The sequence below is a fragment of the Bos grunniens genome, chromosome 5 (assembly GCF_055505025.1).
Source record: "Bos grunniens cultivar Pamir isolate PY7600 chromosome 5, Bosgru_T2T1.0, whole genome shotgun sequence".
In the NCBI taxonomy this organism is placed as follows: domain Eukaryota; kingdom Metazoa; phylum Chordata; class Mammalia; order Artiodactyla; family Bovidae; genus Bos; species Bos grunniens.
The window spans coordinates 48,713,228-48,728,769 of NC_141169.1; the positions used below are offsets into that span (position 1 = coordinate 48,713,228).

A 15,542-nucleotide genomic window follows, 5' to 3' on the forward strand; every position below is an offset into this window, starting at 1 on the left:
TTAAGAGGCAGGATATGGAACTTAAGAGTCCATCGACAGATGAGTGCCTGAAGGAGACGTGGTAGACACAGACAATGGAATATTATTCAGCCAGAGAAAGAAGTCCTGCTATCTGTATGGATGGACCTTGAATACATTAATGCTAAGTGAAGAAAGTCTGATATTGTTTGTGTGGAATCCAAAAATGCTAAATTTATCAAAGGCAGCAGAACAGTGGTTGCCAGGGGCTGGAAGAAGGTACAGGGGTAATGAGGAAATATTGGTCAAAGGGTGCAAACATCCAGTAATAAGTTCAGGAGATCTAGCGTTGTGATTGGAGTTCACAGTACAGTATTATGGGCTTCCCTGGTGGCTCAATGAGAAAGAACCCACCTGCTAATGCAGGAGATGCTGGTTCGACCCCTGGGTTGGGAAGATCCCCTGGAGAAGGAAATGGCAACCCACTCCAGTATTCTTGCCTGGAGAATCCCCATGGACAGAGGAGCCTGGAGGGCTACTGTCCATGAGGTGAGAAAAGAGTCAGATAAGACTGAGCAACTAAATAACAACAATGACAATATAGTATTACATACTTGAAAGTTGCTAAGAGAATAGATCTTAGACGTTCTTACCACAAAAAAAGAAATGGTAATTATGTAAGAGGATGGAGGTGTTACCTAATGCCACTAGGGTAATTATTTTGCAAAAGATAAGTCAAATTAACATGCTGTATTCCTTAAACTTACAAAAGGTCAAGTGTCAATTGTTGTTGTTCAGTTGCTCAGTCTTGTCTGACTCTTTGCTACCCCATAAACAGCAGCACACCAGGCTTGCTTCCCTGTCCTGTACATATTTTATTCCATAAAATATGTTTTGTTTATTCCTGTACCATATTTTATATATCTCTTGGAGTCTGCTCAAACTCATGTCCATTGAGTCTGTGATGCCATCCAAATATCTCATAATCCTCTGTGGTCCCCTTTTCCTCCTGCCTTCAATCTCTCCCAGCATCAGGGTCTTTTCTAATGAGTTATCTCTTTGCATCAGGTGGCCAAAGTATTGGAGATTCAGCTTTAGCACCAGTTCTTCCAATAAATATTCAGGGTTGATTTCACTTAGGATTGACTGGTTTGATCTCCTTTCTATCCATAGGATTCTCAAGAGTCTTTTCCAGCACCACAGTTTGAAAGCATCAATTATATCTAAATAAAGCTGGGTTAGGGCTTTATTTAGATAGAAGCTTGTTGTATTTGCTTACAATGCATTTCATTTCGGGAGAAGGCAATGGCAACCCACTCCAGTGCTCTTGCCTGGAAAGTCCCATGGACGGAGGAGCCTGGTGGGCTGCCGCCTATGGGGTCGCACAGAGTCATACACGACTGAAGTGACTTAGCAGCAGCAGCATTTCATTTCATTTTAGCAACATTAATCTCATTATTTCAAACAACTTATCTATTTCCTATCTTGTTGCCTATAAGAAAGTTTATACAGGTTTTCCTTATTGATGAGTTCAATCGGATATATTCCATTGATGCCATTTTAGTTCTGATGCTTAGAAAAATGAGAAACCTATATTCTCCTTGCTATAGCCAAGGCATCTTTTTGAAACACAATCTGGTCATTTCACCTCCATGAGCAAAATCATTCAAGCAAATAAATAAAGTGTATATGATTTTTTAAACCCTTCCTTAACTTGGTGAGCAAAGTTTCCATCTACCTGTCCAGTCTCATCTCCCACCTGCACCCTTTGATCCCTCTGACCCAGTCACACTGGCTTTTCACCCCTATTCAATGTATTCCCTCCAGCCACAGGGCCTTTGCAAGTATTACTGCTTTTGTCTAAGGTATATTTCAGCTGGTTAGTCACTACAGATCCCCAAGACCACAGCCAAGGATCACCTCAGAAAAGTGTTTACTGGTCTCCCTGATAGCGATCACATCGTGCCTGCAAGCCCTGAGAGCACCCTTCTTGCTCCTTCCCAGCACTGAACACAGATGGGAAAGTTACAGTTGTGTGCATAACTTTTCAACTAATCACATCTTCCTCCATCAGGGACAGAGTCTGTTGTTCTTACCATTGCATCCCCTGGAAGAAAGTCAGTGAATACTTGTTGAATGAAAGAAAAAATAAAACAGCAGATCTATATTTGATATGTATGCCAACACCAGCTTACTCAATAGTGTGCTCACTAGTGTAATGGAATAGCACTTTTTGACATCTAGGTAAAAAAAGGCTTGGGATTTCCTGGGTGGTCTGGTGGTAAAGACTTTGCCTTCCAATGCAGGGGGTGTGGGTTCGATCCCTAGATGGGAAACCAAGATCCCACATGCCTTGTGGCCAAAAAACCAAAACTTAAAAACAGAAGCAATATTGTTACAAATTCAGTAAGACTCTAAAAATAGTCCATATCCAAAAAAAAAAAAAAATCTTAAAAGGAAAAAAGAGGCCTTGCTTGCAGCTTTCTCCTCACTGGGGAGAACATGGAAGGCCAGAGTGCATGCTAGAAGATTGACTACCTACCCTGAGACCACCAAGGTGCAAAGGCTATGTGTGTGGATGCTCCAGAGGACACTCTCAGACGCATCCAGACTTTAAGCCAATTCTGCAAAAGCACCAGCCCTGTGAGTGAAGTTACTTCCAGATTCTGCCCCAAGCATGAAAGGTACCCCCGCCTGCCCCCCACACACATCCAGAGTCTCTTGAATCCTCCCAGCTGAAGCCCCAGACATCCTGAATTAGAAACAAGCCTTTCTGTTTCTGTTGTGCCCTATCCATATTCCTGACACAAAGAATCCATGAGAGTTTTGTTTTTTTTCCTTTCTACATTATTAAGTTTTGGGGTGGTTGATGAAACAGTAATAGGTAACTGGAACCATATGTCTAACAAGAGAGGTAATAAACCCACTGGTTATGGAGCCCACACCTGGAATATGATACTAAGTTCTGGGTGACATATTACAAGAGACAAAGAAAACAAGCACACTCAGAGGAGAATAAGAATGTTTCTTTATGGGGAAGAGCTAAAAGGTTTAGAGATATTCAAACCAGGAAAGAGAACAAAGAGTATATATGTTAATTGCCTTCAACTATCTGAGGAGCTATCACAAGTAAAAGTAACAACAATTACTCTGTATATTCCTAGGGGGGAGGCCTAGCAACAGTGAATGGAAGTTACAGGGAGTCAGATGGAAGTATTTTCTAATGTCCAGAGCTTTCCAGGAAAGAAGAGGCAGCCTTAAGAGGACATGAGTTTCTTAACATAAAAAGTAATCAAGCAGAGTCTAGATGATCACCACCTGGTGGGTTGGTTTGGAGAGAATTCATTTCTGGACCAGAAGGTTTTGAATGAAATGCTCTTACTTTAAGTCTACCCTGCAACACTGAGATGTTTTTAATCTAAAGATCATCCCCATTTCCTTGTGCTAAGAAATCTAATCCTAATACATGTTGAGCAGAGGGGAAAAAAATACAAGAAGATGAATAAACTGAATGAAAGGCAATACCAAAGTATAAATAGAAAGGGATGCAGAATTCTTGATGGGAGAGGAATGGCAAACTAATAGGAAAATGCAATCCAGCAGAGCAGCAAAGGAACTTTGGAAAAAGATGAAGCATGAAGACGGAACCACAGAAGAGAGAAAAGGAAGGCTAAAGATCCCATCATAGATGAGCCTGGGTAGGGAAGATGCCTTCATCTTTCTTGAGAAATGGTTTTATTCATTTTGAGACTTGTCTCCTCTGTCACTGGGAAAGACAGACCAGAAGAGCATGGTAATGTAGCAGTATAAACAACAAGTTTCAAGTGGTAAAATTAGCAAAGCCATCCCATGTGGCTTAACCAGTAAAGAATCTGCCTGCTAATGCAGGAGACACGATTTCAACCCCTGGGTCAAGAACAGAGTTGTCATTTAGAATGACATCACTCCAAACGAGGGCTTCCCTGTGGCTCAACAGTAAAGAATGCAGGAGACCTGGGTTCTATCTAAAATCCCATGAACAGAGGAGCCTGGCGAGTTATAGTCCATGGAGTCGCAAAGCATTGAACACAGCTTAGTGACTGAGCATGCACTTTCAGCAACCAGTGAATTTCTGACCTCAGAAAGAGTCAGGATCTGTGTGCCTATGCAGTCAAGTAAGCTTGCATGGAAGCCACTGTCAGTATGTAAAAATGACCACTAAGGGAAGCAAGAAAATCTAGAGATTAAAACCTGGTTTCCTAACAAAGGCAATGTGAAAAGGAAAACACAAACCACCTAGAAAATGAGATATGTCCAAAGCCAAGTCATCCAGGAAATAGTAACAATAAGAAATGAAAAGAAAGAGGTAAAAAGTTATCTCAGACACACATTTCATCTGAATTTTATCACCATTTGTAATCAACTTCCAACATTTCATAATACCCTTTAACCTTAGTTACTCAACCGACGGAACAAGTCATCTCATTGTTACCGCATTTGAAGGAAGAGTGGAGACTCTTTTCATGTTGATAAGAGGTAGAAAAAGGAGACACTCCCAGGAAAGAAAAGTGTTTTGAGTAAACTCCTGGAGCCTGAGGGTAAGGAATGGTGGTAATCTGCCTTAACCCTTTCAAAGATTCATCAAACCAGAAGTTAGAAATTAATGTAATTGATAAAATGAAATTTACTGTACAATGCAGGGAGCTCAAATCTGGTGCTCTGTGATAACCTAGAGGGGTGGGATGGGGTGGGAGGTGGGAGGGAGCTTCAGGAGGGAGGGAACATGTATATAGGTAAGGTTGATTCATGTTATGGTAGAAATCAACACAATATTATAAAGCAATTATTCTCCAATTGAAAATAAATAAATTAACAACAACAACAACAAAAACCCAGAAATTTTTCATTACAAAAAAAGGACACGAATTTTATCTTATTACTCACCCATTTCCTAGGTCTGCCTCTTGGCCGTTTTTCTCCAGTGGCTTCTGCTTTCTGCAAAATGAAAAAGGAAGTCATATCGTTTCCTACCTGACATTTCTTGTACGTGCTGCACCAAGGACCCATTCCAAGTAAGAATGTTCTGGTTTGCAGATGAGGAATTGACATTGCTTTAACAATCTCAGTCTTCCTGAAGGCTCATCTTCTTCATTTTTCATTCCATGATGCAAAGAGAGATCTAGGCAACCCTCACCCTAATAGACTCCTGGAATGATCTCTGAAATGCATGAAAATGCTTTTAAAAGGCCATTTTGCAGTAGTTTCCTGGTGGTCTAGTGGTTGGGACTCCAGGCTTTCACTGCCTGGGCCTGGGTTCAATCCCTGGTAAGACACAACAAAAGATCAAGAGAACAAGGATGGAACAAGACAGAGATCCCATAAGTTGCATGGTGCAGGCCCTGCCCCCCCCCCCAAAAAAAGCCATTTTATCCTTATTTCTGACTGTAATAAAAACAGGAATTCCCATATATCCATAATTATGTAAAGTAAGATTTTTAAAAAATGTTTCTTAAATGATTTTCTTTCCATAGCCAAACTAAAATTATGAAAATTAGCACTATATATTACTGCACAATTTACAAAGTGCACTGTTAATCAAAAGCAAATCTAAATGTGAGTGAAAATATATAGGCTTCCAAATCAAAGAAACAAATATTAGCACACCTCTACATAGTTCATTTCCTATTCTTTGCCTCAAACAATCACCTATCAGTTCACCCAAAGCCGAGAAAGCAAAATAAGCTGGCAGAAATCATCAATGTTTATCTCTGAGATAGAAACTAGGGATGCTAAAAATAATAATTAATAAAGAATGTATATTATTAACAATTTCATACTCAACATAGACCTGACATGAATATATTTCTAACTCGAGAGTTTGTTTCATTGCTTTGCTTCACAGAAGATTTTTCTGGTATCACAGCTATTTCTTCCCTTTGAGTAAGATTTTAATACCATAAAGTAATTTCTCTGTTTATCACCCCCTACTGTAATCCCCAAATTCACCAACACACACCATCATACACTCCTATAAAAATACGTTTACAATTTTCATTTCCAGAGCAAAAAAAACTTAGTACATACTCTTCTGTGTATGAGAATCTTCTCAAGGCTCTATAAACACCAAAATACAGGGAACCTGAGCCAGGATAACTTGTTTTGCATTTTACTTCTGTTACCTGCGTCAGCAGACAGTGTATTTGGTACAATGATACTACAATTTCCTATTGTACAGTATCTGTCTACACTGTCGGATGACTCTTTCTCTCTTCAATCAGCCTGGTAAAAACAGATGGAGGTAGATGATAGATACAAAGATCCACAGATACATAGGCAAAGTAAGACTTCTACATCACAAGATTTTTCACCAAATCGTCTTGACCTGGCATTAATCTAACAGGTTCCGTGAATTATCCAAAACTTCGTCTGATTATAATGCTAGTGCATATTTATCAAGTATTTTAAGTACCCTAGGCACTGGGCCAAGTCATTCGCATGTGTTACTTTAATCTTTACAACAGCTGTGTAGGCAGCTATTGTTATTTTTCTTATTTTGCAATAAGCAATTAAGTCTTAAATAGACAAGGTGAATAACCCAGTTTGCACACGAAGCAGATTTGAACCCAGTTCTGCTGGACTCTAAAGTCCAGACTCTTATTCTCCTAACAATGCTACCTTCCTTTAGCATTCATATATTCGCTACTATAAAAAGACATCTTAGTTAACTGAAATTATCACTGATTCAGCTCCAGCTAAGCATCAGATTTGGGCACTCTGAATCACAGTAGTAGGGGTTACTACTTTGAATGGTTCCACAAAGGAATCATTTCTTCTCAGGGATTGGTAGCCTTGTCTTAACCTTCAGTCAGAAGGGCATGAGTTAAGTGAAAACTAGAAGTGCCCAGCAAATCACATCTTCTTTCTGAGTGTTGTCTCCAAGAGAGAGAGAGGAACACAGACCACGCTCTGGAAAGCTAAGGCTCAAATCTCTGCTCTGCCATGTTGGCTTTATGACTTTGGGCAGGTCCCTGAAAACCTTAATTTGGGTTCAGGTGTGAAATGGAGATAATGCCTCCAGTGAGAAGTGATGTGGCCACCATAAAGGAGGTGTTCAATAAATGTTCTTTCACTTCTAATGCAATCGAACTCTTAAAGGGAAAGTTTCCCTTCAAGTTAGTCCAATCTCATAGAAGGTTCAGTCAACGCAAATATTCCATTACACCCATCTGTCACCTTAAGAATGAAGCTTTTAAGAAACCCTCTGGTTGGTACATTGTGAGTTATAGGAGTACAAAATTCCCTAATACAGAAGCAGTGTCTGATTTAATCTTTAGGAGTGACTGTAAGATTGCACAGTTTACTCAGTAGTAAATTATACAAACATGGAAGATAGAAATCCTTTTTAATGGGCCTGGGGATGGTAGGTGTGGTTGAGAACAGGAGTCTGCTTGAGATCTTAAAGGCTAATGGCACGTCTATGCTAGGTTTTTCTGTATGGTGGTTATGCTCCCAGATCCATGATGTGATCGGGTGTACCTAAAATCTGTTGAAGAGGGCTGTTTTCTAAAAGAGGGTTGTTTCACTACATTTCAGAGTTAGAGAAAGCAAATCTCTCATAGAGCGAGAAAGCCCAGCAAAGGAGAAGACTTTAAACCGAGCTTCCCATTTACAAAAAGTCTCTTCAAAAATAAAATTTGCACCATTAACTGAAGGGCAAAGTATCCTGATTATCACTTGAACTTGTTAAAAGTGAACTTGCTCCTTGGTCTTGGGGCCAGTATTACATGTAAGCTGAAACCCTCTTCTGAGACGACATCTAGAAGAAGCACATTAGCTGTGCTGTGTGGCGGCGATCTGGGAGGTTTTCATTGTTCCTTAAAACCCACATTATTTAATCATTCTGATCAAACTTCACAAAGCCTGTAAAACCAGTTAGGATTTTCATTTGTAAACCAGCATAGATCCAGGAATTTTACATATTGGAAAACACTGGCTTTAACATTTTTTTTCCTGTGTTTAATGCTCTTCAGGATATTATTTTTCAATAGAAAACAAACAAAACATTTCAGAGGCCTGTTTTGTTTTTAATATAACAACATATGCAATACTGTGGAAGCGTATATTTGGTTTTCCTCTGCCAGACTGGAATTTGGTTCCACGCTACAAACCCATGTATAATTCAGACAATAACTTACTCTAAATACTTAACTGCTTATCTCAGGGTGGGTGAGTAGGGAAAGACGGTGGGAATTCTGCATTTGTAAGAACTGAATTTCAGACTATTATCAGCACCGTTACATTAACATTTGCAACTGTCATTATTTTAGAAACGTTATTCGGTCTTGACTTGTCTTCATTCATATTTTTGCCTTTTTAAAGAAATTCAGATTCAGAACTGTAGATTCATGAGGGTTGGGAAGAATTTTAAGTAGGAAATGTAATTATTTCTGCCCCTAAGAAGTTCTGGTACTCCAGGCTCTTAAATGTATTAGCACTAAAAAATTAATTAAGAAAGGAAACTCATCTAGCAAATAGAACTCTTGAACTTGGAAAGGGTTATAGCATTAGTGTCTGGTGCATAAGATGTGCTCACTCCATATTTATTGCATGAAGGAAGGACGGAAAGTCACTCTGGTATTTATATCACCTGTGTGTCGTTTCCCTCTTGCCATCAGAATTCTACAGCTTGGGAGGGCTTTAGAAGACATTTCATCCAGCCCCTTCATTTAACAAACAAAAAAACTTCTGGCTGTGCCATGATCTTCAAAGGTACAGCCTTCTGGTTTACTTGGGGGCCAGAAATTTGTGAGGATGGGTTGCAGTGGGCCCACACTTCCAATCCCTTTATAAGCTTGTATAGAACTGCCCAGCAAAGGTTTCTCAAAACCTAACTTCCAACCTATGTTTCTGGTTATTGGAGAAAACATAATCTACCTTGTAGCAAATATTTCACAAGGTATTTGACAGCACATAATATGGAACGATCCTAAGTTTTAAGAACTGGATTTGAACTCAAATCCAGATGCTCCCATTTAGGACAGCTGAACGTTAGACATGTCACAGTCCACGTCTCTGAATCAGTTTTCTCATTTGTGGAATGAAGACCACAAAGCCTCCATCAGAAGATTAACAGAGCTAAGGTACATGTAAGGTAAGGCTGATAGAAGTTAAAGCACTAGGCAGAAAAGTGTGAGCTGCTCAGTCGTGTCCAACGCTGCGACCCTGTGGACTGTAGCTGCCAGGCTCCTCTATCATGGGATTCTCCAGGCAAGAATACTAGAGTAGGTAAACCAGTGTAATTTCTTAATTCCCTCCATATTTTAAAATGTTACTCTTAAAAAAAATACCTCCCTGGGACTTCCCTGGGGGTCCAGTTTTAAGACCCTGTGCTCCAACTGCAGGGAGCACAGGTTCAATTTTTGGTGAGGAGCTAAGATCAAGATCTCACACACCCAAATGAAAGGCCAAAAAGTAGAAAACAACAACAACAAAAAAAAACCACCCTCCCAATTCTGTAAGTTTTCAAAGAAATGAGTGATTTTCTGAGCATTGTCTTACTTATGTAGGGCAGCTATTACTAACCCCCCAACCTGGCGATTAAGCAATCTATCCATGTGTTTAAGTGGTGGAATTGAGACCTCATCTGATTTTAAGGCAATAAAAGGTCTGTTCTTCTGGGAGACAGTCCCATATAAAGTAGCCATGGGGAAATGTAGGGCTTTCCTGGTGGCTCAGATGGTAAAGAATCTGTCTGCAATGCAGGAGGACCCAGGTTTGATCCCTGGGGGAAATTATATTAAAAAAAAACAAACTTCCAGGGTGAAAATCAAATGAGTAGTTAAGACTAAAATATTTCTGAGTTTCCTATAAAGACATAGGCAAAAGCTGAGACTGGGAACCAAGAGCAATATCTACTTCTGACTTCTGGGTCAAATTTAGATAGCTATTAATCTTTTTGTTATTCTAAATGCTCACAGCATACTGTGATAAATGCATGGAAGTCAAAATGCCCCTACTCTAAATCAGTCAGCGAGTCTATACACAAACACACAAAAGAGCCAGAGAAACGATCAGCTTAGTGGTACCCTGCTTTGTTTTCATGTATTTTTACAAATATATGTATATATGACTAAGACCGACAGACTTAAGAGCAAATGGAGCCACCTAAAAAAGTATAGAAAGTCACATTTATTTCTTTTCGTAGTTCTTTCAAAAACACAGTGTAAATCAATGTGCTGTGGTAATCAAAATCCACTGAACTGACTGTCACACTAAATGATAAGTAATTCTCACTTAACTTTTATGCTAATCTAGTTTCGATGAGTTTCCAAACTGTACGTGCAACCATTTTCAGTCTTTAAAAAAAATTACAATCTTTCCATCAGGACATATTTTCGAAGAGGAAATAAAAGTGAATTCTATCATCCATTGTAGTTCATGCTCGTTTTCCCCAAGGAAGTCCTTGTTGTCAACTCCCATGTCATTATTTACACATGCCTGTCTTCACTTATACAAATACAAAATTAAAGCCAAGGCCAAAATGACAGGAAAAGCTATTTTCAAAGTTTAGGATTCTCCTCTTTAAATGGTTCTTTCTTCCTCTTTTGTAATCAGAGAAATCAATAGCAACGATATGAGAGTTCACAGGGGTGACCTTCCAAGCAAACTGTTCCCTACGTTATCCTGGAGAAAAAAAAATGGCTGTGACTGCTCCTTGCTGAATCAATTAGAAGATGCCATTCAGCAATGTTCAGTAGATTAAAGCAATATTGAATAATAAAGCAGCAGCCTAAAATGGAATCTGTTCTCCATTTACCTTTTTCTCCTGGTTGGCAGAACAAAAACTCAAGAGCTGAAAATTTCAGAATTAAGGATAGTAAAATTCATTGTTCTACCCTTGTGCCAAACTATATGGTTCCCAAGTGAGTTCTGGAAACAGCAGAAATTCAGGTAACAAGATAAGATAGGTCTGAATGATTTAACTAACATAAAATGTTCTTCAGCACCCATCTAGTCTTTAAAAAGAACTGAAAAGGAAACAGAATACCAATCTGGAGTGTTCTCTTGAGCAAAATGATCTGTTGAGACCTTGAGATAAAAATGAGCCAGAGTTGGAGGTCAGTCAAAGTAATGAGAGGCTTTCGATGAAAAAGTTCAGAATGATAACTGCCAAAGAAAGAGATTTCTGGGTCCCCTAAAGTAAAGGGACTTCAGAAAATAACTCAAATGCATTTCAATCTTCCGTATTTGGATCATAATCTACGATGACTCAAAGGCATTGTGAAAGAGAATTTACTGATACGTTAAGGCTCCGTCCTCTCTGGCAAAGTGAAGTGAAAAAAAAGGAGGCAACTGTTTAGGTAGAACAGCCTAAAATACCAAGATAATGGAGAAACAACTGGGCTTTATGTAACTCCACCTGACTGGACTCATCTGTATCCTTGAGCCCTGAGTCCCAGTGGAAATTGCTTGCCTATAAAAACACAAAGGAGTTCAAACTAAGTCATATTAGTAACATAGAAGCTATAAGCTGGAATTGTACCACAACTTCCAATACAATCTTTCCCTGACTTACCTATAATGATGCTTTTGGTTCCTGTCTTCAGTTGGACCTACTATATCCTGCAAAAAAATCATGCCCTCACTCAGCATCTGTGCTTGAACATTTGTCTGAAATGATGAGGAAACCCCATTCTTTCCTCCTAAAATATCTGTACATAGTGTTATTAATCATTTGTGAAAAATCAACCACTTTTCGAGGAAGGAACATGATTAGAAAAGGAACAATTTCTTTATTTCTTTACAGTATCCAATTCATATCAGGTTTTCTTTGTATAGGCAAATGGAAAATATAAATCAAGTGTTTGTCTGAATACATTATTTGAAGTACACTTTACCTAAACCCTATTTTTATTTTGTGCCTTTTCTCTTTACTACACCTAAAGTCCAAAGGAAGTTTAGGAACGTCTATGTTATGAAGGAAGGCTATCTCACACCTGAGATCTATTTTATGTGCAGTTCTTTCAATTAAATTTAATTCAATCCCAGAATTTTTTTTTTCCTAAAAGTACCTGAAAGACAATTGGCTTGAGACTTACAGATGACTTTGACTTCTAAGAAACCCTGCCAGTGTTCTTTTATGATTAAAAAGCCACAACAAAAACCCTAAAGATTATATCTTTCTACTTTCCAAACATGAGAAATATGAAAATACAAAATATTTTCATCCAGCACAAACAGGAGAGGAAAACAAAATAAAACAAAAAGGAAATTAAGAGGCAACTGGTCACAGGTATATCTCAAACACACACATAAATAAAAAGGTCAAGACACACACATATGCATACTCAACATGAATAAATTATTTATTCAGGAAAACATTAACTTCTGATCTTTTATTAAGATAACAATATGACTCTGGTTCAGGGATGAATTTTGAGCACTCAGACTGGTGCTCTTGGGAATAACTAGAGTTTCTACATAATGGTTATCCATGAGAACTTGTCATAATGGACTAGAAGCAAAGTCAAGAATAGTTACATTCTCTTCCAAAAGTTCCAAGCATAACAAATTGTGTTTTCATAAATGTTTGTTTTTTGTATTACACAAATCAATTTTATATTGAATGTGGCCTGAAATTAAAGTGATAGCTAATTTAGTAGTCCTCCATTTGGTCTTTCAACTTTCCACACGCATTGTCAAGTTTCACATTGCTAATTTTCCAACAAGCAGTTTTGTTTTCAAATGCCCCAAGGCCAGTTACTGAGTCCAAACACTTACTTTTCTTTGTAAGTAAAGAAATTTTGAGCAGCAAGAAAATTTAAACATACAGCATCATCAGGATCCCATGTACATTGCATCTTCTCTAATTTTAGAGCTCTGTTCTCTTATATACTTACCAGTTTTTGTTATATATTTTCCATTATGATGAGCTTTGGTTTGCAGGAGAATTCCCAATTTATTAATCACAGAAGACTTCTCATCCCTACCCTGGTCAGTCTAGCAGGGTATGTTTATCTTACAAGATATGAACAATGTAACTTTTTCAAAAAAAATTGCTTTTCAAAGTCCTAACAAAAATATGCTTTGTTAGAATACAATATATGTTTGACAAAAAATATGTTTGATAATCATGTTTATATAAGGTAAAAGCAAACTCAATAAATACTGATCTGAAACTGAAAATACCTTAAGTTTACTCATGCCATGAATAATTCATCAATGTCATTCATTATTTTGTGAAGTATTATCTTTTCCAAATGAAGCGTAATTTATAAAACTGAAGAACTATAACAGTCATGTTCTGAGCAAAAATATTTATCCAGTTTTATTAGAAAGGGAACTTTTATAACAGAAGTGTGGGAAATGATTTTGTCTGGAAGAATGGAAGATTTCAGAGAAAACTTGGCTTGGGAAAAAGAAAGCCTCCTTCTCGTTTGGAAGTTGTAATGTTATGTGCACACACATGAAGAATTATCAGAAAGATGAGCAGCCTAAGGGTCACTTATAAACACCTATCACCAAAGTAACTAAAAATAAGTTACACCTTACTTGGGAAGAGACCAACTTTCTGTTATTTTGCTTTAAGTGGTAAATTAGGTACAAGTCTCATCTTTCCTTTTGTCAACATAAGACTTTGTTAGTGGCAAACTTTTCAAAATGAAGAAAAGGTGATAGAAGCATATCTTGAACTCATTCAGAAAATGTAATACAGTTAAATCTGAGAGATAATTTTCCCTCTTTTGTATTAAATTTTAAATAATTTATGATGAGATTTACAGATTTTTTTTCCTGGCAAATGTTATAATGATGCTTTTCAGGGCAATTACATCATAGTTTAAATGTCTGTCAGCTAGCTACCAAGATATTCCTTTGGCATTTCATTAGAGTCAAATTAAGATAAAATTAACTTCCGCAACAACAACAAAAAAACTTCTTTGGTAAATTAGCCCTTTTTATTTAATTTAATAAAGCAGGTTAAAAAAAAAAGGTATTCATGTTAGTAATACCAGATTACATATTGTCATTTTTAAATGACAAGATAATTTAGAACTACTTCAAAGTGTATTGATTAAATATAAGTATGATTAAATCTTCACTCTGAGAAGCAATTACATTTAAGTATATTAGAAATCTGCTCTTTCAGCTCTGTTCAAGACTTAAAACAGACAAGAACTCACAGTTGCTCCCTAAATAACTTTATATGTATCCCTGGTTGCTATGGTAGTTTACAACACTGAAAACTATCAAATATAATATGGTTAGTGCTCACAGTCATAGAGAAAACCACACAAAACATTAATTCCCCAAAGATGAGCATATAGTTATTCTTAACAAACACTGTACATAGTATACTCAAATCTACTGTAAAGATACATCAAAATTGACTTCTGAATTTTGAACCTTTGTTTTTAACGAGTATACAAACCTACAAATAAAATACAGAAACGTTTTTCTGATTTATTTGTAAAGCTTAAAAACTGTGATTTTTGTCTTCACCTTCACTTCTCTGTGTATGCACTGATCCTGAGATATTTCTTCTTTGCGAGTTCAAATACCATCAAACATGAAGTTTTTAAACTGCAATTTAAAATTTATAAAGAAAAACACTGGAAGTTACACTTGGTTGGGTTCTATTCTGCCCCAAAATGTACAATAAATGAGTCAAACGTTTGTTTTAAAACTTTCTCATTGTCCTATTCAGAACATTTCTGTATCACCTGAGATGGAAAGGCTTTTGAGAGACGATGATGTATTATATTGCAGGTTGATGGCAAACAAGCAAAATACTTTATCAGCACATTTAAAGCTGTAAAATTCGTGAATTTTTCCCCCAGAATCCTATAATTGAATTTACTTCTAATTATCACCTATTTGGCAAAGTCCTTAACTTGAAGAGTGGGATTTGGTTTTCCAGTAATCATGTAAATAAGCACAAAGTAAATTAATCTTTATTATTTTTTAAGGAAATTGCAAAAACTTCACTGCCAAACAAAATCTATTCTTTTTTTTTTTTAACTATTTCACAACTGGTGCAAATCTTTTTTTTTTTTTGGTGCAAATCTTATTTGTTTATTCTCTACTCGCTTACCTCCCCCCAATCCCCATCTCTGCTTTAAGTTTCTTATTATTTGGTGATTGTTTGAAAACAACCCCAAGCAGCTTCATGAACTTTTTATTCTAAGTATATGCTTGGAAATCTCACCAATAGTAAATGTAGGAAATGAGTCTTGGGTTACCCACTTGGGAGAAATCCTTAGGTGTGCATCTAGAATGGGAAAATTACAGGGAGGTTCCTGTGGGTGTTGAGAAAGTTGGGAAGACTTAAGAAATCTCTCACCTTTTGAGCTGCTTTGGAGGGACTCTTGTTTTTGCTGCCTTTGGGTCTTCCCCTTGGTCTCTTAGGAGAGGGCTCACCGGTTGGCTCCTAGTTTCGAGGGAAAAAAAAATTCTGTTGTGGCAAGAATGTCTGAAAGAAATTGACCCTGACTCTATAGATACATTTTCTGCCTGTGCTGCTCAACAGAACCGTTGGAACACATTCAGTTCAAGCACAAATGGATGATGCTGGTACAGAGTTTACAGAAAGGGGAAATAACTAGACT

The 15,542-nt window shown here is 37.5% G+C and overlaps 1 protein-coding gene across 1 annotated transcript in view; it reads right to left on the bottom strand.

The window, feature by feature from the left end:
- HMGA2 (high mobility group AT-hook 2) overlaps positions 1 to 15,542 on the bottom strand; it is a 146,572-nt gene that overhangs the window by 128,473 nt on the left and 2,557 nt on the right. Inside the window, exons 2-3 of the mRNA XM_086400146.1 lie at positions 15,278 to 15,364; positions 4,882 to 4,932 (exon numbers count right to left, since the gene is read on the bottom strand). Of these exons, the coding sequence (XP_086256272.1) occupies positions 4,882 to 4,932; positions 15,278 to 15,364 (138 nt within the window). The remainder of the gene's footprint in view (positions 1 to 4,881; positions 4,933 to 15,277; positions 15,365 to 15,542) is intronic.